The 22,119-nt window shown below is 42.4% G+C and overlaps 1 protein-coding gene across 1 annotated transcript in view; it reads left to right on the top strand.

Moving 5' to 3' along the window:
- Nucleotides 1-2,498: 2,498 nt before the first annotated feature.
- st6galnac5a (ST6 (alpha-N-acetyl-neuraminyl-2,3-beta-galactosyl-1,3)-N-acetylgalactosaminide alpha-2,6-sialyltransferase 5a) overlaps nucleotides 2,499-22,119 on the top strand; it is a 256,085-nt gene continuing 236,464 nt past the window's right edge. The window contains exons 1-2 of the mRNA XM_055151370.1: nucleotides 2,499-2,513; nucleotides 6,436-6,693. Coding sequence (XP_055007345.1) covers nucleotides 2,499-2,513; nucleotides 6,436-6,693 — 273 coding nt within the window. The remainder of the gene's footprint in view (nucleotides 2,514-6,435; nucleotides 6,694-22,119) is intronic.

Genomic DNA, 22,119 nt, shown 5'->3' with positions numbered 1-22,119 from the left:
CTCTCTCTCCTCTCCTCTCCTCTCTCTCTCTCCTCTCCTCTCCCTCTCTCTCCTCTCTCTCAATCTCTCTCTCCTCTCTCTCTCTCTTCTCCTCTCTCTCTCTCTCCTCTCCTCTCTCTCTCCTCTCTCTCTCTCTTCTCCTCTCTCTCAATCTCTCTCTCTCCTCTACCCTCCCTCACTTCTCCTCTCTCTCTCCCTCTCTTCTCCTCTCCTCTCCCTCTCTTCTCCTCTCCTCCCTCTCTCTTCTCCTCTCTGCTTCTCTCCCATCTTCTCTCCACTCCTCTCTTCCTCCTCTTCTCTTCTCACAGATGCTCTCCTCAGTCTCTCCTCTCCTCCCTCTCTCTCCTCTTCTTCCCTCCTGTCTCCTCCTTCTCTCCTTTCCTCGCCTCTACTCTGACCCCTCTCCCTCTCTCCTTTCCTCTCCTCCCTTTCACCTCTACTCCCTCTATCTCCCCTCTCCTCTCCTCTAATCCTTCTCTCCTCCCTCTCCTCTGCTCCCTTTCTCTCCCCACTCCTCTCCTCCCCCCCTCTCCCCTCTCTGCTTTCCTCTCTTTCCTTTCACTTCTCCTCCCTCTCTCTTCTCTCTCTCCCTCTCTCTCTCCTCTCTCTCTCTCTCCCATCTTCTCTCCACTCCTCTTCTCTTCTCGCAGATCCTCTTCTCAGTCTCCCCTCTCCTCCCTCTCTCTCCTCTTCTTCCCTCCTGTCTCCTCCTTCTCACCTTTCCTCTCCTCCATCTCTCTTCCCTCGCCTCTACTCTGAGCCCTCTCTCGTTTCCCCTCCTCTCTCTCCACCTCTCCTCCCTTTCTCCCTCTCTCTTTTCCTCCCCCCCTCCCCTCTCTGCTTTCCTCTCTTTCCTTTCACCTCTCCTCCCTCTCTCTTTTCCTTCCCTTCCCTCTCTCTTCTCCTCTCTGCTTCTCTCCCATCTTCTCTCCACTCTTCTCTTCCTCCCTCTCTCTTCTTCTCTATACTTCTCTCCTCCCTTCTTTGTTCCTCTCCCACCTTCTCTCCATTCCTCTCTTGTTCCTCTTCTCTTCTCTCCTCCCTCCCTCTCCTCATCTCTACAGCGCTCCTATCTTCTTTCCTCTTTTCCCTCTCCTCTCTTCGTCTTCTCCCTTCTTCGCTCCTCTCCCTTTTTCTCCCCACACCTCTCTTCCGCCTCTTCTCTTCTCTCTGATCCTCTTCTCAGTCTCCCCTCTCCTCCCTCTTCTCTCTCTGCTTTCCTCTCCTCCCTTTCACCTCTACTCCCTCTATCTCCCTCTCCTCTTATCCCCCTCTCTCCTTTCCTCTCCTCTTTCTCCGCCTCTCCTCCATCTCCCCTCCTCTCTCTCCTCCCTTTCCACCTCTCCTCCCTCTCTCCCCTTTCACCTCTCATCCATCTCTCCTTTCCTCTCCTCTCTCTCTTTCGACCTCCTCTCTCCTTTCCTCTCCTCTCTCTCACCTCTACTCCCTCTATCGCCCCTCTCCTCTCCTCTTATCCCTCTCTCCCCTTTCCTCTCCTCTTTCTCCACCTCTCCTCCATCTCCCCTCCTCTCTTTCCTCCCTTTCACCTCTCATCCATCTCTCCTTTCCTCTCCTCTCTCCTTTCCTCTCTCTCCTCTCTTCTTTCCTCTCCTCTTTCTCCACCTCTCCTCCATCTCCTCTCCACCCTCTCTCCCCTTTCACCTCTCACCGATCTCTCCTTTCCTCTCCTCTCTCTCCTTCCCCCTCCTCTCTCCTTTCCTCTCTCCCTTTTCTCCTCTCTCCCCTCTCTCCTTTCCTCTCCTCTTTCTTCGCCTCTCCTCCATCTCCCCTCCTCTCTCTCTCCCCTTTCATCTCTCACCCATCTCTCCTTTCCTCTCCTCCATCTCTGCTTTCCTCTCCTCTCCTTTTATCCCTCTCTCCTTTCCTCTCCTCTCTCTCCTTTCTCCCTCTCTCTCTCCCTCTCTCCTTTCCTCTCCTCTTTCTCTGCCTCTCCTCCCTCTCTCCCCTTTCACCTCTCACCGATCTCTCCTTCCCCCTCCTCTTTCCTCTCTCCCCTCTCTTCTTTCCTCTCGTCTTTCTCCGCCTCTCCTCTTTCTCCACCTCTCCTCCATCACCCCTCCTACCTCTCACCCATCTCTCCTTTCCTCTCCTCTCTCTCCTCTCTCTCTCCTCTCTCTCTTTCCTCTTCTCTCCTTTCCTCTCCTCTCTCTCCCCCTCTCCTCCTCCCTCTCTCCTTTCCTCTCTCCTCCTCCCTCTCTCCCTCTCCACAAACCCGGTCGGCGTTAGGACCCTGCGGAGGCCGCTCTTCCACATCTGCCTCCCGCCTGCCTCGCTCCTGCCTCCCGCTGCACGGACCATCCGCGCCGGAGTCTTCAAAACATCCAGGCAGCGGCAGCATCAGCAGCGCTCACCCGGGCTCTGGACTCCTCACCACGGGACTCGGACTCGGGGAACTCGGGACCTGCACCGGCTTGGACCATGGCTCAAAGTGGACCAAACAGTGGACTTGTATGCACTTAAGAGGACCGCGCGGAAACATGAAGACACCCATGGTATTTAAAGCTTTTTTTCTTTTTTTTTTTTTGCCGCGTTCACGTCGCTCGGTTTCGCTTTAAATTGCACAATTGTTGGCGCGTGTCTGTCTCTCTTCGCCGTGCGCCGTTTTCTATCGGATCAAAAGATTAGTACGCGACGTGAACAATAGACGTCCAGCTGTGCGCGCCGTGGATCTAAACCCCGCACGAGGGAGACTAGACGGGACCACACGCGCTCTGGCATGGCACTTTCTGACGCAAATACGATACACGTGCACGCTCAGAAGTATTTTATCTTCATTAAATGGCATCATGTTTTATTACGTACAGGTGTCAGATACGCAAAAGTATAGTTTAATGTTGCTAGTGCACTTTCTGACGCCAAAACGGCACGCGTGCATGTCCAGAACTATTTTATCTTTATTTATTAGCGTGTTTTTTTTTGTTTTTGTTTTTTTTTTACGTACAGGTGTCGGATATGCAAAAGTATAGTTTGATGTTGCAAATGCACTTTCTGACTCAAATACGATACACGTGCACGCTCAGAACTATTTTATCTTCATTTATTCGAGTGTTGGTTTTTTACGTACAGGTGTCAGATACGCAAAAGTAGAGTTTAATGTTGAGAGTGCACTTTCTGACGCAAATTCAGCACACGTGCACGCTCAGAACTGTTTCATTTTTTATTTATTAGCATGTTGTTTTTTTACGTACAGGTGTCAGATACGCAAAAGTAGAGTTTGATGTTGCAAATGCACTTTCTGACTCAAATACGATACACGTGCACGCTCAGAACTATTTTATCTTCATTAAATGGCATCATGTTTTATTACGTACAGGTGTCAGATACTCAAAAGTAGAGTTTGATGTTGCCAATGTACTTTCTAACGCAAATTCAGCACACGTGCACGCTCAGAACTATTTTATCTTTATTTATTAGCATGATGGGGGATTTTTTTACGTACAGGTGTCAGATACGCAAAAGTAGAGTTTGATGTCGCGAGTGCACTTTCTGACGGAAATACGACATTTTTTTTTTTTTTTTTTTTACGTATAGGCGTCAGATGCGTCAAAGTGCTGTTAAACGTGAGATCGATTGAGATTATCGGTCAGATTAAACTATTTTATAATGTTAAAAAGTAATCTCCTTAAACGTAGCTACTTCTTTGTGACTTACTTTTAATAATAATAGTAATATATCGGTTTTAAATAGCGCTGAAAGATTCTTTACGTTCGTTTAACATAAAACAAGAATAGGAAGTTGAAAATGTTTGTTTAACGTAGTCATCGGGCAACAAGTGGTTCAAAATCTAAACAAAAGAGATATTTAAAGAGAAATAAAGTTAAACAAAAAAAAAATAAAATAAAAATTGCCAGTATATTCTATAAAATACGAGTTTTATTTAGGAATTACGAGAGATGCTAGCGATTTGTTAGTGTGCATCTGCGTCTGGGACAAGCTAGCTTTTTTTATTCTTTTAATATAAATTAGACTAAAAATAACTACTTATAATTGCACATTGGTCCAAAAAAAAAAAAAAAAAAAAAAAAAAAATTACGATCGCTATTACACGCTGAAACCCTTTACCCTTTAACTCGTCATTGTTGTTTGGGTCATAACTTGTGTAGTGGCCTATCGCGGACCCTTTTACCATTTTATTTATTTTTTTTTATTTTTATTTTATTTTTTTATGGTTCACTGCGTGCGTTACGATTGAGAAAAACTGAAAATCATATAGTTTTATTACAGTTATTATCTATTAAATGAAATCTCCCAAGTCCATCATTCCTCCCTGTCCAAAAATTCAACAACAACCTGCCTTTTTTTTAATGATCTGAGGCGGTCACGAGGAGATAGAGAGTTACTAAAAGCAGTTGAGTGAAATTTTTATGCCATAACTTGTGTCGTACCCTTTTGTTGCTCCAATCGATATCTTGTTAAGTGATTATCCTCGGTTCACTGGCGCATGTTAAACTGTGAAACGCGTCCAGAGCTTCCAAAATGCTAAAAATAAGTGTGTCTCGTCTTCTTTACGCGCGTTATCTTGACAATTTTCACGTAACTTTTGCAACAGGACCTACAGACCGTACAATTTCACTTGTCTGTGTTATTATATTTTAGATACGTCCATGTCAAAGAGTCTTTTTTTTAACTTTTATTCACATGACAGAAGCCAATGTGAGAATTCATTTTAACTACACACTCATTAAGGCTAAGATATGTTTATAATGGTTCAAACTGGGAGTGAAATGAAGCATACTTTAATTAAACAAATAATATAATCCTTTAATTAACTATTGTGATACCAAATATTTTTTCTGCTTTGCGTCTGAGCTGATTCTTGTGTTTGTTGAGCATGAATCAGTATAAACATGAGAAATTAGACTGAAAATAATTTGGTTCTTTTAAAAAATGAGATCCAGTTCCAAACGTTCATGTTAAAGTTCCCATATTACGCAATTTTCTGAGTTGTGTTTTGTTTCATTCACACATGTTTAACGCACAAATCCCGCATATTTAGGCTCGGTTTTTCTCTCAGACTGAAAACACTCTGTTCCAACTTATGATGTCATGTGATAATACAGATGCTCCACTGTGTTTGTAAACTCCATACACCTTCACTTGAATCATTTGGATAATTTCAGACCTGGAATTGCCTATTTCTACTGAACGAAAAGTAAAATGAAGCTTGAAAACTACAGCTTCATGGCATCACAAGGTGGAACAGAGCATTATGTTATCAGGTTCTTTTTTCAGACCAAGAGTTTGTTTTCATACCTGACAGTTTCGACTGCTCACTAGCTGATTTAAACAGGTTTTGGTGCTGTTTTCCTACCAGTGGAGGCAGAACGACAGCGCCATCTGCAGTCCGACTTCCTCAGGACAGTATCCCAGGTGTGTGAGAGTAAAAAAGCCCCCTCGTCCTGGTTTATAGGTCCATGGGCAAAGTTTCAGTATTTCGATTGCCTCTTTAATCCAGCGGCTTGGGATGGAGCAAACATCATTGGGACAGAGGAAAACAAACATCGCCGATGGATTAAAGAGGCAATCGAAATACAGAAACGTGCCCACGGGACTATAAACCCGGACGAGGGGATTTTTTACTCTCACACACCTGGGATACTGTCTTGAGGAAGTCAGACTGCAGATGGCGCTGTCGTCCTGCCTCCATCGGTAGAAGACAGCGCCAAACCCTGTTTAAATCAGCTGACTGGACACATCACAGCAACATAACGTGACCACTCTGAGGAAGATCGTTAGTGAGCAGTCGAAACTGTGAGGTATGAAAACAAACTCTTGGTCTGAAAAAAGAACCTAATAACATAAAATATCGGAAGACCAAATTAATCTCATTGGAACAGAGCATTTTGAGTTTTGGAGATGTAGACAGACTAATAGTAAATAGTAATAGTAAAGTGTTACTCAAACGTGTGAATGAAACAAAACACAACTCTAACTACTATTTATGAGGAGGTAACAACTTTAAAGCATGTCCTAAAGCAGGCATGTCCAAACTATGGCCCGGGGGCCAAATGCGGCCCTCAGACAAATTTTTCTTGGCCCTCAGACTTCCAGGTGAATTGGCCCAAATTACCTTGCGTCAGTTAAAAAATAATGTTTTACTGTGGGTTTTTTGAGAATCTACCTTGATAAAGCTAATATTTAATATTCAGTGTGTGGTTTTAAGGATCTTAGCATGAATAAAGACTGATGGCTCATTCTGACATGTTAAATATGCACACATTCCAATTATTCCCTGTACTGAACATCAGTCTACGGCCCTTGATTGGCCCTCTGCTTCGTCTGTGTTTAGATATGCGGCCCTTGATGAAAAAAGTTTGGACACCCCTGTCTTAAAGGGTCACAAAATTGTCTCTTGTGAGCTTTCGGTCCATGTAATGTGCCTCTGTGTGACTGTGTGTGTTTGTGCGTCCACAGCGTCACGGGGTGGCGGTGCTCCTCGTGCTGCTCCTGTGCGCGAGCCTTTTCCTCGTGTACAACGGCAACTTCAGCGGAGCCGGCGCACGAGACCGGGACGCCAACGACACCTCCGCCCCCGCCGCCCACGTCCGACCGGCTCCCGAGCACGTTCAGAGGCGACCCACCAGCGCTCCTCTCCCTCAGACCCGAGCAGAGGAGAAAGAAGAGGAGCTGGCCCCAGTGCTCCAGGGATACAGCGGGATCATAGACCACAAGGTAACCCGACAACGAGCTCTGAGTGTGGGGAGGGTTGTGACCGTGTGTCCCTCCTGGGGTTATCCAGCAGTACACTCACTTACCTGGGTGAAGTTGGCCCCCATCAAACGCACACCTACACAAAAACTACGTCAATCGTTTGTGTTCATTTGTGCTGTTTTGTGCTGCAAAAAGTTTTGTTTGTGTTGCAAGAAGCTTCAAAATGCTCTAAAACACTCAAAATACTTTTCCCAAACATGTTTTACTCTCACTTGGGTAATGGGGTCAAACTTTGGTGCTTCTTTTGTGCTGCAAACATTTTGTTTGTGCTGCTTTAGTTTTTGAGATAGTAATGATTCTTTTATAGGACAAATTGGGGTCAGCCAGCCCCCATGAAGATTCTAAATGTTCTAAAACGGCCCAAAATCGGGTCAATCATTTGTGCTTCATTTGTGCTGCAAAAAGTTTGATTTGTGCGATTATGGTTCTTAAGATATTAGCAGTTTTATTTTGGGCTGAGCACGTCATCAGCTCCTCAGAATGTTAAACAGCTTCAAAACATGCAAAGAATTATACGAAATATTTGTGTTTCTTTTGTGCTGCAAAAAGTTTTGTTTGTGCTGCTTTAGTTTTTGATATATTGCAGATTCTTTTATAGGTAAAATTGGGGTGAGCCAAACATTCAAATTATAAATGACAGTTACTCTTTAAGTTACTCCTACTTGAAAAATACTTTTCCGCAAGCACATTTTTCTCTTACTTGGGTAGTGAGGTCAATTGTTTGTGCTGTATTCGTGCCGTTTTGTGCTGCAAAAAGTTTCGTTTGTGCTTTTAGTTTTTGAGATATTGCAGATTCTTTTATAGGTCAAATTGGGGTCAGACAGCCCCCAGGAAGCTTCAAAATGCTCTAAAACGCTCAAAATCGGGTCAAATGTTTGTGCTTTGTTTGTGCTGTAAAAAGTTTTGTTTGTGTGATTATGGTTCTTAAGATATTAGCAGTTTTATTTTGGGCCGATGACATCATCCTGCTTCTCAAAATGTAAAATATCCTCAAAACACGCAGAAAATTATACAAAACGTTTGTATTTTGTTTGTGCTGTGACAATTTTCATTTGTGCGAGTATATTTCTAAAATTATGAATTATTATTTTTGCAGAAATTATATGATGGCTTTAGTAAAACTTCGCAAAACTAGTGAAGAGAAATGATTTGTGGCTGTGGAAAAGTCTGTATCAGTCTTGCTTTTGATTCATATTTTCTATAATAATACAGACTTCCCACTTGTCACGCTGGGGGTGATCTGCATGTCTGTGTATGGCAGAATGTTCAGCAGTTACCAACACACACATCAGCAAACTGCCAAATATGTTTTTAAGATTCGTTCTGTGTTCATGGTCTTGTTTAGGAGTTCGATTTTGAACAAAAAGGTGAAAGTGAAAAACTCTGCGTGACTGTAATGTTTTTTGAGAGGTCGTTTTTGTAATTTGAGTTCTTTCTGGTCAGATGGTGTTAAATTAAAGATCAGAGTAAAGTCGAAACAAAGCCTCAGACAGAACATGCTGACTGTTAGCGTCACACCACCAGGGAACGTTGATGTTTTCAGTTGTGAAGTATCGATATAGAGAAGATTCCTTTTATGTTTTGGATAAAAAGGAAGATTGACTTTTCTCACTAAGAAGTCTTTAAGGGCTTTGTGGCTTTCAGGATTCTAATATGCAAAAGTGTGAAGTTACATTTACTCGAGTAACTTTTGAAAGAAATTGTACTTTTCAGGGCACTTTTCTAGCACAGGGTTCCCACGGTCATGAAAATAAATTCTATGAAATTTTTTGAGAAGTCATGGAATTTTAGTATCTCTTTCACGCAACTACAGCGTTCCGTTAAGTTATCATTAGATTGTTATGATTATTTCTGAATCCGTTTGCGCCTTTTGTTTAAATGAGACGACAATAAATGCACTGACAGTATTTTGAATGTTAAAAAACTATAAAACCAAACCATAAGGTGAGTGGAAAGAGTTCACATTTCATATTTAGACCTAAAAGTCTGATCAATTTTACACATGTAGGTGCTGTAAATTCATGGAAAATTCACTTTAAGTCTTGGAAAAATTTTGAAATTTTGTCAGTGAAAAAGAGCGGGAATCCTACTAGCAGCATACTTTTACTCCTACTTCAGTAATGTTTTAATCCAACAGTAAAAGTAAAAGTTTTGGTTTCTTTTCCCACTGTGAGTAAGTCTAAAGTGACAAAATTTTTATGTGACAATATGAAATGATTTGAACATTTGTGTTTCTTGCACCGCTCCTTCAGATCTGATTTAGTTTGTCTCACTGAGTGTCTGTCCTTTGAAAATATCAGATTTTGTGCAGATTTTTAAATGTTTTATCCTTCTAACTACATTAACTTCAAATTATAAATGACAGATACTTTTGAAGTTCCTCCTACTTGAGTAATATTTTTCCCAAACACGTTTTACTCTTACTTGAGTATTTTCCTGGGCCACTACTTTCTGTTAGCCAGTCTGGCGCCACCTAGTGCCTCCGCTCAATTTCATTTCTCTCCAGCGACTAGGTCAGAAATCAAAATACAATAGACGGTTCACAAAAACCCCGGAAGTGCGAGTTCGGGCACCAGCCAATCAGCGAAGAGCCATATATTCTGTGTTGGAAACTATTCCCGAGATCGAGGATTTAAAGCCGGAACAAAGAGAATGTTTGGTGAATTTTATCAAGGGGAAAGACGTTATTGCCCTTCTTCCTACAGGATTTGGGAAAAGCTTAATATTCCAGTTATCCCCGTCAGTGGCGCATTGCATACGTCACGACCAAATAGCAGCGATTGGTTAAATAATAAAAGTACCCGCCTACCATCGAGCGAACGAATCCTAATGCTGTGAGGTCAGACGGTTTCTACGAAGTGAAACCGGCTGCTTGAGTAACATTACAATAACTAACGTTACTTTTACCTGATTGCATTTTTGACTACTCCATGTGCGTGTTCGTATAATTTTCTTGCAGTTTTTATCTTCAAGCTGAAATCTCCCGAGTCCATTGCCCCGTGTCCAATAATACAACAGCTTGTCCTTTTTACCCTTGGAGGTGGTCAGGGACATTTTTTAATTTTCATGAATCTAATCTAATAAGGAACATAAGTAGCATTTACAGCAAAATTCAAAGACCTCAAATGAGAACTTACCATCGCCATAATAGCCGTTTTGGAATTACCTGAAGGTTATTAGGTACAACGAACTTGCATTTCTGAATTATAAGTATGACCGTGCCGAGGTAATTAAAGGGCCCATATGAGACTATTTTCTGATCTATGTTTTAATGTTCCTCATCACAAACAGACCTGGAGTTGTGTTTGTTTACTTCACACATGTTTAACACACAAACCCTGCTTATGTAATAGAATAACACAGGAAATGCCCACTGCGTTTAACTCTTAAACTCCATACACCTCCACCATACGGAAGCCGAGAGGGGTCACAACACAACAAAAAGCCACAACAAACCAAAAAAAAGCCACAACACACCAAAAAAAAAGCCACAACACACCAAAAATGCCACAACGGAAATGACCGCGGGACTCTGTATTTGTTGTGGCGTTTGCATTAAAATAAACGCCACAACACAAACAAATGCCGCAAATGCAAATAAAAAGCCGCAACAAATTAAAAAAGCCACAACACATTAAAGCCACAACACATTAAAAAGCCACAACACATTAAAAAGCCACAACACATTAAAAAGCCATAACACACCAAAAAAAGCCACAACGGAAATGACCGCAGGACTCTATTTTAATGCAAATGCCGCAACAAATACAAACGCCGCAACCCAAATGCAAATGCCACAACACATTAAAAAGCCACAACACATTAAAAAGCCACAACGGAAATCACCGCGGGACTCGATTTTAATGCAAATGCCGGAACAAATACAAACGCCACAACACAAACGCAAATGCTGCAACACATTAAAAAGCCGCAACACATTAAAAAGCCGCAACACATTAAAAAGCCACAACACATTAAAAAGCCACAACACATTAAAAAGCCACAACACATTAAAAAGCCACAACACACCAAAAAAAGCCACAACGGAAATGACCACGGGACTCTATGTTAATGCAAACGCCGCAACAAATACAAACGCCACAACACAAACGTGAATGCTGCAACACATTAAAATGCCACAACACATTAAAAAGCCACAACACATTCAAAAGCCACAACAGAAGTGACCGCGGGACTCTATTTTCCGACAGACCGATCAAGCGGCAAGTGAAAAAGAAGAACTACAACGTGAAACGAATCATGATAAAACAATAAATAACTTTTACTTACGTTTCCAACTTCTCTGTTCCTTTACTTTTCACGTTGTAGTTCTTCTTCTTCACTTCTTCTTGCCGCTTGATCGGTCTGTCGGAAAATAGAGTCCCGTGGTCACTTCTGTTGTGGCTTTTTAATGTGTTGTGGCTTTTTAATGTGTGGCGGCATTTGCGTTTGTGTTGTGGCTTTTGTATTTGTTGCGGCGTTTGCATTAAAATAGAGTCCCTCGGTCATTTCCATTGTGGTTCTTTTTTGGTTTGTTGTGGCTTTTTGTTGTGTTGTCGCATTTGTATTTGTTGCGGCGTTTGCGTTTGTTGTGACCCCTCTCGGCTTCCGTACCACTAGAATCATTTGGATGATTTCAGCCCTGGAATTGTCACTCTCTACCGAACTCAATTTGAAGGTAGCTGTTAATTAGTTTAGTTTAGTCTAATTTATTTATTTAATGAGACAGGGACAGTGCACAGTATACATTAACCTTAACAGGAGAGAGATATTGTACCAGGTTGTAGCACAAGTGCTAATTTCCACCTGTCGTCCCTGGGCAGGTTGATGTTATAGTTCATAAAATCAATCATACATACAGAATGTCTTTATAATGACCGGAGCATCGTGATAATTCTGCATCTTCATTCACACCCAGTTCTCTCAGCATCTTTAAACCATCATCCTTATTAAAACCATCATTCAGTTCATTCACTCCAGAACATCACACTTTCTCCAGACACACATCAGTCCACATGATGGAAACCACCGCTTCGTGACATCACAAAGTGGAACAGAGCGTTTTGAGCTTTGGAGAAGTAGACGGACTAATATTAAAGAATTACTCAAACATGTGTGAATGAAACAAGACACAACCGTGGGAATGTTTTTGATGATGTAACATGTTAAAGCTCACAAGAGTCAATTTTGTGTAATATAGGGCATTGAGTGCGAAATTGTCTTTTTTTTTCAAAATGGGTAGAAAGATTGAGCTAAAGGAGTATACACTATCAAATACTAAAGCATTTCTATGAAGTAATAACTGCTTACACGTAACATATTTAGATCACATTGTTACCTTTTATTGTTTAGAAAATGCTATATTCACCATAAACAAAGCATTGACATGTTCAAAAAGTTTCCATTCATCCATTTTCTTTTGCTTATCCGTGGCCAGGTCGCGGTTCCTTCACCCTGGACACTTCCCCCAGCTCCTCCAGGGGGACCCTAAGGTGTTCCCAGGCCAGCCGAGAGACATAGTTCCTCCAGCGTGTCCTGGGTCTTCACCAGGGCCTTCCCCCCTTGGGACATGCCCGAAACACCTCCCAAGGGAGGCGCCCAAGAGGCATCCGGACAGATGCCCAAGCCACCTCAGCTGGCTTCTCTTGAGGTGGAGGAGCAACAGCTCTACTCCGAGCTCCTCCCGTGTGACTGAGCTCCTCACCCTGTATCCAGGGGAGCACCCAGCCACCCTGTGGAGGAAACTCGTATCCACAACCTTGTCCTTTTGGTCATTACCCAAAGCTCATGACCATAGTTGGCAAAAAGTTTCATTTTGTTTTTTGATGCCCCCCTTCCTTTGCTCTCCTCGCTAAGTCACTCCTCCTTTAGAGCTCAGTCACAGCATGATCATGAACATTTCCCTAATGGAACTGCTGCACATCGCATCAGGCTTATGAAGCTTTAGTGGATTGTTTTGTATCATGCTTTTGTATATTTATGGAGAATTGTGTGTGTTGTGTGAGAGCTTGGATGACATAGATGACACTGAATAGGGCCTGGGAGAGTTCCACTAGATTACTCAAACATGCAAGGATGACATCTAAAACCTCTTCAGTCATGTTTTTGAAGAGGGAAAAGCGTTATAACATGGTAGAAAGCTCCAAAAAGTCATTTAGCATAACACTTCCTCTTTAAGATTCTCAACCCCATTAAGGACTTGATCCCCCAGTGCCCCCTGTGAATTCATTGTGGTAGGTTGTGCAGAGTAGCTATTATGATGCCCTAGGGAAGTCATTATTTTCAGATTTTTAAACGCTTCCTTTTTATTCATTTCTGTCCCAGTTCCACCTGCTTGTTCTTTACTTTTAAGACAAACTTGAATTAAGAGAAATAATTAGCGTCTTGTTTCTTGTGTGAAAAAAAACACCTCTTCTCCATCACACCTGTACCTTTCTTTCATGAGAGGTTTTGTTAGAGCTCAAAACTCCGTGGAGGAATTATTTAAAGTCATTACCACAGAATTGAGCCGATATAAGATGAGACGGCGAGCAGTAATATCTGTCTATCATTCTTATTTCTTTAAGTCTCCGTAAATTGCCCAGTTTTTGGCTGTAATGGTTTTGATGACTTTAACTATTGAGCTGATGTTAGCAGTTCACTAGAAATGGAGATGGATTTGTCTTTTTTTGTCATGGTTAAAAAGACTAAAACATCGCTAGTGTTGTCACGATACTAAAATTTCAAACGTGATTTTGATACTAAGGAGTAGATGAGATTAGTCAGGTGATGTTTTATTTTTCCTGCATTTCCGGCGTTTCCCAGTAGATGGCGCACTATATATACATTGACGTGCGGCGTATTATGTTGGCCGCAATGCTTTATGGGAAAGTGTTCTTACAGGAGTCATTTTCCGGCGGCGTATTCGGACCATGAGTGAGGTAGAAGTGTTCAAGACATAAGACTGCACTGTTTTCATTTTAAGAAGGTTAAAAGCATTGTCTATAGGCGAGTTTCATTGTTGACAAAAGCACGCGTTGCATGCTGGGAATTATTTTGGTCGGCGGCAATAAACACTAATTCAACATGACGGACGGAGTGAGAAAGCACGTAAAGGGTATTGATCCTGGTTATTTATCCACTCTAACGGCAGAGGACCGAAGATGATTTGACCAGAAATTGGTCATAATCGATGGAGCCAAATCACCCTTTTCAACCCCTACAAAAGGTGGACCAAACCAAATTTCTGGTCGGAATCGCCAACTACCTGAACAAATATTCACTTCGGCGATATCCACAATGACTTGGTGGAAACTCCTGGGCCATTCACAGCAGAAAAGATGAAAACCTCCTAGAGTCTCGATGTGTTGTTGAACTTGTTGGAGTCCACGGTTTGTTAGGATCTTCTACGTTTGCTCTGCGAATGTTTGAAAGCCATTTAATTCGCCGTTAGCGGTTCTTTTCACTCAGAATACGAAAAAGACATTTTTCTTCTTCCGTGCTTCTTTTTGTGCATCCGATAAAGCAGCAGGAATTTACCATTATCGGGGATAAATACGCGAGGTTACGCACTGTGTTTGACCGCTATCCTGTTTCTTGCCTTAGACCAAAATATTTCCCAGCATGCAACGCGGGCTTTTAATAACAATGACGTCAGCTGAAACTCGCCTATAGACTAGTACATGCTGTGTTACAAGTCTGAATGCATGGAATGTCTTAAGAGTCTTTTTGCTCTGCAGGCGTAAGTGTTTATGTGCGCATCCTTGTGGTGTGAGCTCTGTTTCCCAGTGAGATCTGATTGCTCAGGACTCATGTTTGCCTGTGGTGTGCAGTGGAGCAGACCTCATTCATTTGTCATGTATTGTGGAATTTACGTCGCAAAGTTGCAATCGCGTAGTGCAGAATACGTCCTACATGAGCGTAAATGGAGTCAGGCTCTTAACAGTTCATGTCCTGTCTCCTGTCTGGAGACAAAAAGTTTGCCCACCCCTGACCTAGTGCCTCCGCTCAATTTCATTTCTCTCCAACAACTAGGTCAGGAATCGGAATACACTAGACGGTTTTCAAGAACCCCAGAAGTTGTGGACCGTGCACTGGCCAATCAGCAAAGAACTGTGAAACCACGTCTGAGTCACTTTTGTGGAACAACAGTAAACAAAGCGGTCGAGATGTAGATGAAGACATACATTCTGTGTTGGCAACAATTCTCGAGATCGAGGATTTAAAGCCGGAACAAAGAGAATGTTTGGTGAATTTTATCAAGGGGAAAGACGTTATTGCCCTTCTTCCTACGGGATTTGGCGCATTACATTAGTCTAGGGTTGGGCAGTAATACAGTATTACGCTATATCGCGGTATCAAAAAGTAGCAACAGTATCAATTTCATTACTGTCATTTTAAAAAATTTGCAGCGCATAAGGACCTAATATAAAATAATAATTTATTGATACCTACATTTGTTTGATCAGCACAAACGAATGTGTGGTTGTATTTTCAATATAATGCTATTACGATTTAAAATTAATAGTGTCTATAATGTTTCTTTTAAATGCGTGGGGAGATGATGTTCGATTAGTTTCGCTCCATTGTCACGTGACGCTCATAAGGGAGACCAAAACAACATGACAAGTCCGGCTGCAAGCGAGTTGATCCCAAAAAAAATACTTGTACTTCTGCAATTTGACAGCATTTTGGCTTCAGGCACACATTTTTTTTTTTTTACGTTTTACAGAAATGAAACTTAAAACCGCTGAATCAGGCTACAAAATGACTACAACGCTGCTGAATCTTATGCATATCACCAATGAAGAAAATACAATTGGAGAACGAAGAAGTAAAAATGTGTGGCTGAAAATACGCGTTTAAGAATTGCTCAAACGTGAACGAATCCCTCTAAATACAACTCCAGAGGGTAAATGAGAAGGGAAACAACTATAACATGGATAAAAGCTCTGAAAATCCACTTTGCAGAACAGATTCACTTTAAAGTCGCCGAACTTCATTTAAAAACATGAACAGAGCCATTTCGTTTTAAGACTTATTTTGACCTCAAGAGCTGCTTTGTTACAGATCTTATTTGCGCAAATTTACATCAACTAAGGACACAGTTAGTTAATGCAATTAAAAAAAAACACACGTTATGAGCTGTAATAAAAATAAGTGCGTCTTGTGTTTTTATGTATGAAGAAGTTTAATGTATGAAGAGAAATGTGACTCCCAAACGCCCTGACCTGACCCAGAGCCAAGCCAATTCCCTTTGCCTTAAATATTCAGCACATTTCATTGTCATAATACAGCAGCGTCGGATTGGACACTTGTTAACTGTAATTACTGCCACAAATGAGTTCCTTGATTAATAAAACAACAGAATAGCAAATTGCTTTTTAATTAGAATCCACAGCTTCCTATTTTGGGGCGTTGTAAACAGACCAAGTTTTTAAAAAATGTCTGAAATTCGGCAATAAATCTTAAAATCACTTTGTAATAATGGTAGAGCATTGTGATGTTGTGTTCTCGCAAGCACTTTAAGCTTACCAACATTTCAAACTTGATTTCGATATTAAGGAGTCGATACTCAATGCTGATTCTGATACCACAATGATAAAAAAAAAATAAAATAAATTAAAAAAAACGCTTTCTTCAGACAATAAAATATGATTTGCATTGTACCGTATTTTTCGGACTATAAGGCACACCGGATTATACAGCGCAATATCAATAATGTTGAATTCTCTCGTCTATTTTCATACATAAGGTGCACTGGATTATAAAGCGAATTACGCAAAACAACAGGACGACACTTGAGACAATTGAGAATGTGTATTATGAATGTGAATGTGGATGGATCATTTAAGTTTGGATTGTTATTTCCTACGAAGAGGACTCAAAAATAATGTGTTTGATGCAGCTTTGGGCACATTTGTTTACGTTTTACAGAAATGAAACTTAAAACCACATGCCTAATTTGTATAAACTATAAGGGTTGAAAAAACGGCTCGCTCCTTGTGCGCGAGAGAATCCCGAGAGAACCCCGAGAGAACCCCGAGAGAACCCCAGAGAACCCCGAGAGAACCCCGAGCCCGAGGAGCAGGGTGTCCACAAAGAGGGTTCGGGTGACTGGGGGCGTGGAGTTTTGTGCCCATCCTTTCGCCTGCGATCACCCGACAGTCTACGCAGGCACACCTTCGGGCCCCTCGCGACACTCAGTCCTGGTTCAGTTCTGGTTTAGTGTTGGTTTAGTCCTAGTTCAGTCCTGGTGTAATCCTTCTGGTTCAGTCCTGGGATCAGTCGTAGTTTAGTCCTCTGGTTCAGTCCTGGATCAGTCCTAGTTTAGTCCTTCTGGTTCAGTCTGGGATCAGTCCTGGTTAGTCCTCCTGGTTCAGTCCTGGATCAGTCCTGTTTAGTCCTCCTGGTCAGTCCTCTGGATCAGTCCTGGTTCAGTCCTCCTGGTTCAGTTCAGTCCTGGCTGGTCAGTCCTGGATCAGTCCTAGTTTCGTCCTCCTGGTTCAGTCCTGGGATCAGTCCTGGTTTCGTCCTCCTGGTTCAGTCCTGGGATCAGTCCTGGTTTCGTCCTCCTGGTTCAGTCCTGGGATCAGTCCTGGTTTAGTCCTCCTGGTTCAGTCCTGGGATCAGTCCTGGTTTAGTCCTCCTGGTTCAGTCCTGGGATCAGTCCTGGTTTAGTCCTCCTGGTTCAGTCCTGGGATCAGTCCTGGTTTAGTCCTCCTGGTTCAGTCTGGATCAGTCAGTCCTGGATCTGTTCAGTCCTGGTTTCTGTTTCTTGTCTGGTTCAGTCTGGGATCAGTTTCTAGTCCTGGTTCAGTCCTGGGATCAGTCCTGGGTTCGTTCAGTTTCGTCCTCCTGGTTCAGTCCTGGGATCAGTCCTGGGTCCTGTTTCCTGGTCCTCCTGGTTCAGTCCTGGGATCAGTCCTGGTTTCGTCCTCCTGGTTCAGTCCTGGGATCAGTCCTGGTTTAGTCCTCCTGGTTCAGTCCTGGGATCAGTCTAGTTTGGTCCTCCTGGTTCAGTCCTGGGATCAGTCCTGGTTTCGTCCTCCTGGTTCAGTCCTGGGATCAGTCCTTAGTTCGTCCTGTCATCCTGGTAGTCCTGGGTCAGTCTAGTTTCAGTCCTCCTGGTTCAGTCCTGGGATCAGTCCTGGTTTAGTCCTCCTGGTTCAGTCCTGGGATCAGTCCTGGTTTCAGTCCTCTGGTTCAGTCCTGGATCAGTCCTGGTTTCGTCCTCCTGGTTCAGTCCTGGGATCAGTCCTGGTTTAGTCCTCCTGGTTCAGTCCTGGGATCAGTCCTGGTTTAGTCCTCCTGGTTCAGTCCTGGGATCAGTCCTGGTTTCGTCCTCCTGGTTCAGTCCTGGGATCAGTCCTGGTTTCGTCCTCCTGGTTCAGTCCTGGGATCAGTCCTGGTTTTTCTCTGGTTCAGTCCTGGTCAGTCCTGGTTTAGTCCTCTGGTTCAGTCCTGGATCAGTCCTGGTTTCCTCCTGGTTCAGTCCTGGGATCAGTCCTGGTTTAGTCCTCCTGGTTCAGTCCTGGGATCAGTCCTGGTTTTCTTCCTCCTGGTTCAGTCCTGGGATTCAGTCGTTCTGGTTTCGTCCTCCTGGTTCAGTCCTGGGATCAGTCCTGGTTCTCCTGGTTCAGTCCTGGTCAGTCCTGGATCAGTCCTGGTTTAGTCCTCCTGGTTCAGTCCTGGGATCAGTCCTGGTTTCGTCCTCCTGGTTCAGTCCTGGGATCAGTCCTGGTTTCGTCCTCCTGGTTCAGTCCTGGGATCAGTCCTGGTTTAGTCCTCCTGGTTCAGTCCTGGGATCAGTCCTGGTTTCGTCCTCCTGGTTCAGTCCTGGGATCAGTTTGGTCCTCCTGGTTCAGTCCTGGGATCAGTCCTGGTTTTTCCTCCTGGTTCAGTCCTGGGATCAGTCCTGGTTTAGTCCACGTCACGCCTCCCCAGTGGCTCTTTGGTGCCTCCTTGCAGAATCAGACCTCACCTATTGAAAACCTCAGTTCTATCATATTTTCTAACATTTCTAATAGAGATTTTGCTGATATTTGCAATTTTTGCGTATTGACTATCGGCTTTAAACCTCTTGCCAAGTCGATATTTGGTTTGAGCTCACTAACTGCTGTGTAAAGCCTTAGTTTAAAGTTGTATTGTGTAACTTATCTGGTGCTTTTCTCCATGGAGATGTTATTGCTTTGTCTGGAATGTTTCACAGTATGGCATTAAGCCTTTCTAACTTCACAGAGACCAAACCGGGCCAAGTTACAGGTCAGATTTGTGGAGAGGCGACGCTGCTCCCAATCAAAATGCATGCTTTTTTTTCTGTATTTTTGAGCTATAAAATTAAATAAATGTACAGTAGAGCTGTTTAAAGTCATACTGTGGAACATTCCAGGCAGAGCAATGACAAGAATGTGACGAACCCCCAACCAAAAAGTTAGAACTTTACCGGTAGAAACAGGGTTGTGAATGTCAGAAAAGTAAAAGGCAAAGACAATATTTACGTTAACAGTCATTTCAAGTCATATATTTTTGGGAAAACGATCAAAATTGGGCCAAAAATATCGATTCTCTGCGTTCTAATAGATTACCAAAGTATCGTCTGCAAACCGCCTCCAGGTTATCCGTTTTTTAAAAAAAGCATTATAATCATCTGCGTCAACATCACCTTCTCTAATTTCCATCTCTCAGTCTTGCCAATTACAGCCTACCCTCTCTCCCTCCTCTCAGTTCCGTCTTAACAAGCTCTCACCCTCCCTCCTCTCCCTCCTCCTCCTCTTCCTCCTCCCGTGTCATTTATCACCATTTCCTCTCCCTCTCTCGCCATACCGACATCCTCAATAGCCCGCTGTCTCCGCTAATGTGGCGCCGTTCGGAGAGGTGAGGCTCCCGTCCACCTGCCTCCTGTCCCACTTACGGCGCCGCGCTAAACAAAGCCGACGCCAATCGAGCCGATCTTCGCGGAAAAGGTGGCGTTTACTCTCGCGCCGTCACGATACTCGCGTTTCAAACTCTTTCGACACTTAGGAATAGACGCAATACTCAATACTGATTCCCAATACTGTGATAATAATAATAAACACGCTTTATTTAGACAACAGAATGTGATTTTTAACATTAATGCTTCATTGCGTAACTTTTCTCAGGTTGGAGATCTTATTGTGTTGCCTGTAATGTTCCGCAATATGGTATTAAACTTATATAAGATGCATTTGTTCAATTATGGGTGTTGTTATTGCTCAAAAATACATTTAAAGGAGCATTGTGCAACTTTTCTGACATAAGGTGGTGCTATTGCTTTGTCTGGAATGTTTCACAGTATGGCATTAAGCTTTTCTATCTCCATGGAGACCACACCAGACCAAGTTACAGGTTAGATCTGTGGGGAGGTGACCCCGTTCTCCAGAGTTGGACCAAGTTGTCGCTTTCCAAGTTTCAAGTCTCTGATCACAAGTCCGAGTCAAGTCCCAAGTGAAATACAGGCAAGTCCTAGTCCAGTCTCGAGTCACTGGCCCATAAGTCCTAGTCAAGTCCAAGTCGTCTGCTTTGAGCTTCAAGTCGTGTCAAGGCTTTAAATCAATATAGTTTAGATTTTTGCAATTTATATGAATTTTAAACTAAATTGTACTTATAAAGTCATAGTATATTGATATAAGAGTTGTAGAAATGCATTTTTTTCCTTTTTAAATGTCTTAACGAGATCTTAGAGTGAATCATTACGGTCAAAATAGAAAGAATTCAGATTTAAAAGTGCTTCTCAAGTCTTGTCAAGTCACAGGCCTCAAGTCCGAGTCAAGTCCTAAGTCACTGACCTTCAAGTCCAAGTTGAGTTCTAAGTTGCAGTCCATTTTATCAAGTCAAGTCCGCACCTCTGCCGCTCACAGCCAGAATGTCTGTTTTTCGAGGTATTTTTGAGTTATAAAACCACCTGTAATTGAATAAATGTAAGGTAGAGCTGTTTAATGTCATACTGCGGAACATTCCAGACAGATCAATGACATATCCAGAGAAACAACAATGTGACGGACTCCCAAACAAAACTTTACATAGTGCACCTTTTAAAAACATGCTTTCTTACCGTGAGTGAGGTCACCTATTCACCTGGTGGCGTCTCCTGCTTGTTTCTATGGAGACTGAAAAGGTTGGGCAAGTAGGAAATTTACATTATTTTACAACATTAGTGAAATCATAGCAGAAACAACAACAACAACATCAAAATTGCGTGGGAAGAAGAAAACTTACTTAACCCCAGCCCCACTCTTCTAACCTAACGCAATGAGCTTTCTTTTGCATTTTTCAGACATTTTGCATCAAACTATATGAACTATTTACAAGTACGAACAAAGAGCCACTGTTATAGTTTGGTAACATAACTGTGTTGCGATAATACATAAAGGTATCAACAATGGTAAGGAAAATTAAAGATACTAACAATGGTAACAATGCAATAGTAGGAAAACAACAAGAATAAACCAGCGCTACAGAAGGCAGAATTGTTCTAATATTAAGACACACTCTCTGTATAGTGAGACCAAACCATATGTTTATGTAACAGCTTGAATTTATGGATATTTTGGCGTTGCTTGAAATGTGTATCCAGAGTTTTACACCACATATAGACACACAAAAACTTTTATGAGTAGTTTGAACATTGGGCAATTTGAAATTTCCATACCCTCTAAAATTATGAGTTCTCTCTCATTTTGAACAAGCTTTATAGAATACTTTGTCATAAATTGCTGTTGTTAATGCCATACTTCGGAATACTGGAGGTAAGGCGTAACTAACTGGCGGGCCCTCTACCAGAAAAGTTACACAATGTACCTTTTAAATCAGGGGTGTCGAACTCAATTTGGTCCGGGGGCCGTATCCAACCAACAAAATCAGAAAACTCATGGCATATAAACCCCAAAAATAACAACAAGTTCAAATATTTGTGCTGAGAAATGCAAATCTATTACAGAAATCTTTTTTAATTGATGAACTATTTCTTTTACAAAATATTATAATATTATGAACAACCTGAAACTTTAAGAAAAATGCAATTTCAACATAATGTTTTAACATGAACTTGTATGTAAATAGTAATAAGTCAATTTTTCTTGGAAAATCCTGCACTCGGCTCCACTTTTCTCATGTTGGACATTTTGTTGATGAGGGTGTCACGGTCAACAGTCAAAACGATCGTCCTTTAAGAGCGTTTGGAAAGAGACAAGTCTTCATTTGTGCTGCTCTGGTGGGAGGGGCCACGTACAGAGACGCTGGAGACGCTGCTGTGATAAACACCACAGAAAATTACCAATATTTTAATAGTAAATATAATTCAAATATTTTAGTAGAAAATCAGCTGAGGGCCACATTAAAGGTCTTGGAGGGCCAGATCCAGCCCCCGGGCCTTATGTTTGACACCCG

Source organism: Boleophthalmus pectinirostris, unplaced genomic scaffold (genome assembly GCF_026225935.1).
Source record: "Boleophthalmus pectinirostris isolate CB_2022bp ecotype Guang Dong unplaced genomic scaffold, ASM2622593v1 HiC_scaffold_16, whole genome shotgun sequence".
NCBI lineage: Eukaryota > Metazoa > Chordata > Actinopteri > Gobiiformes > Gobiidae > Boleophthalmus > Boleophthalmus pectinirostris.
The sequence above is the reverse complement of the archived record's forward strand: the minus strand, read 5'-3'. Positions and strand labels throughout refer to the sequence as shown.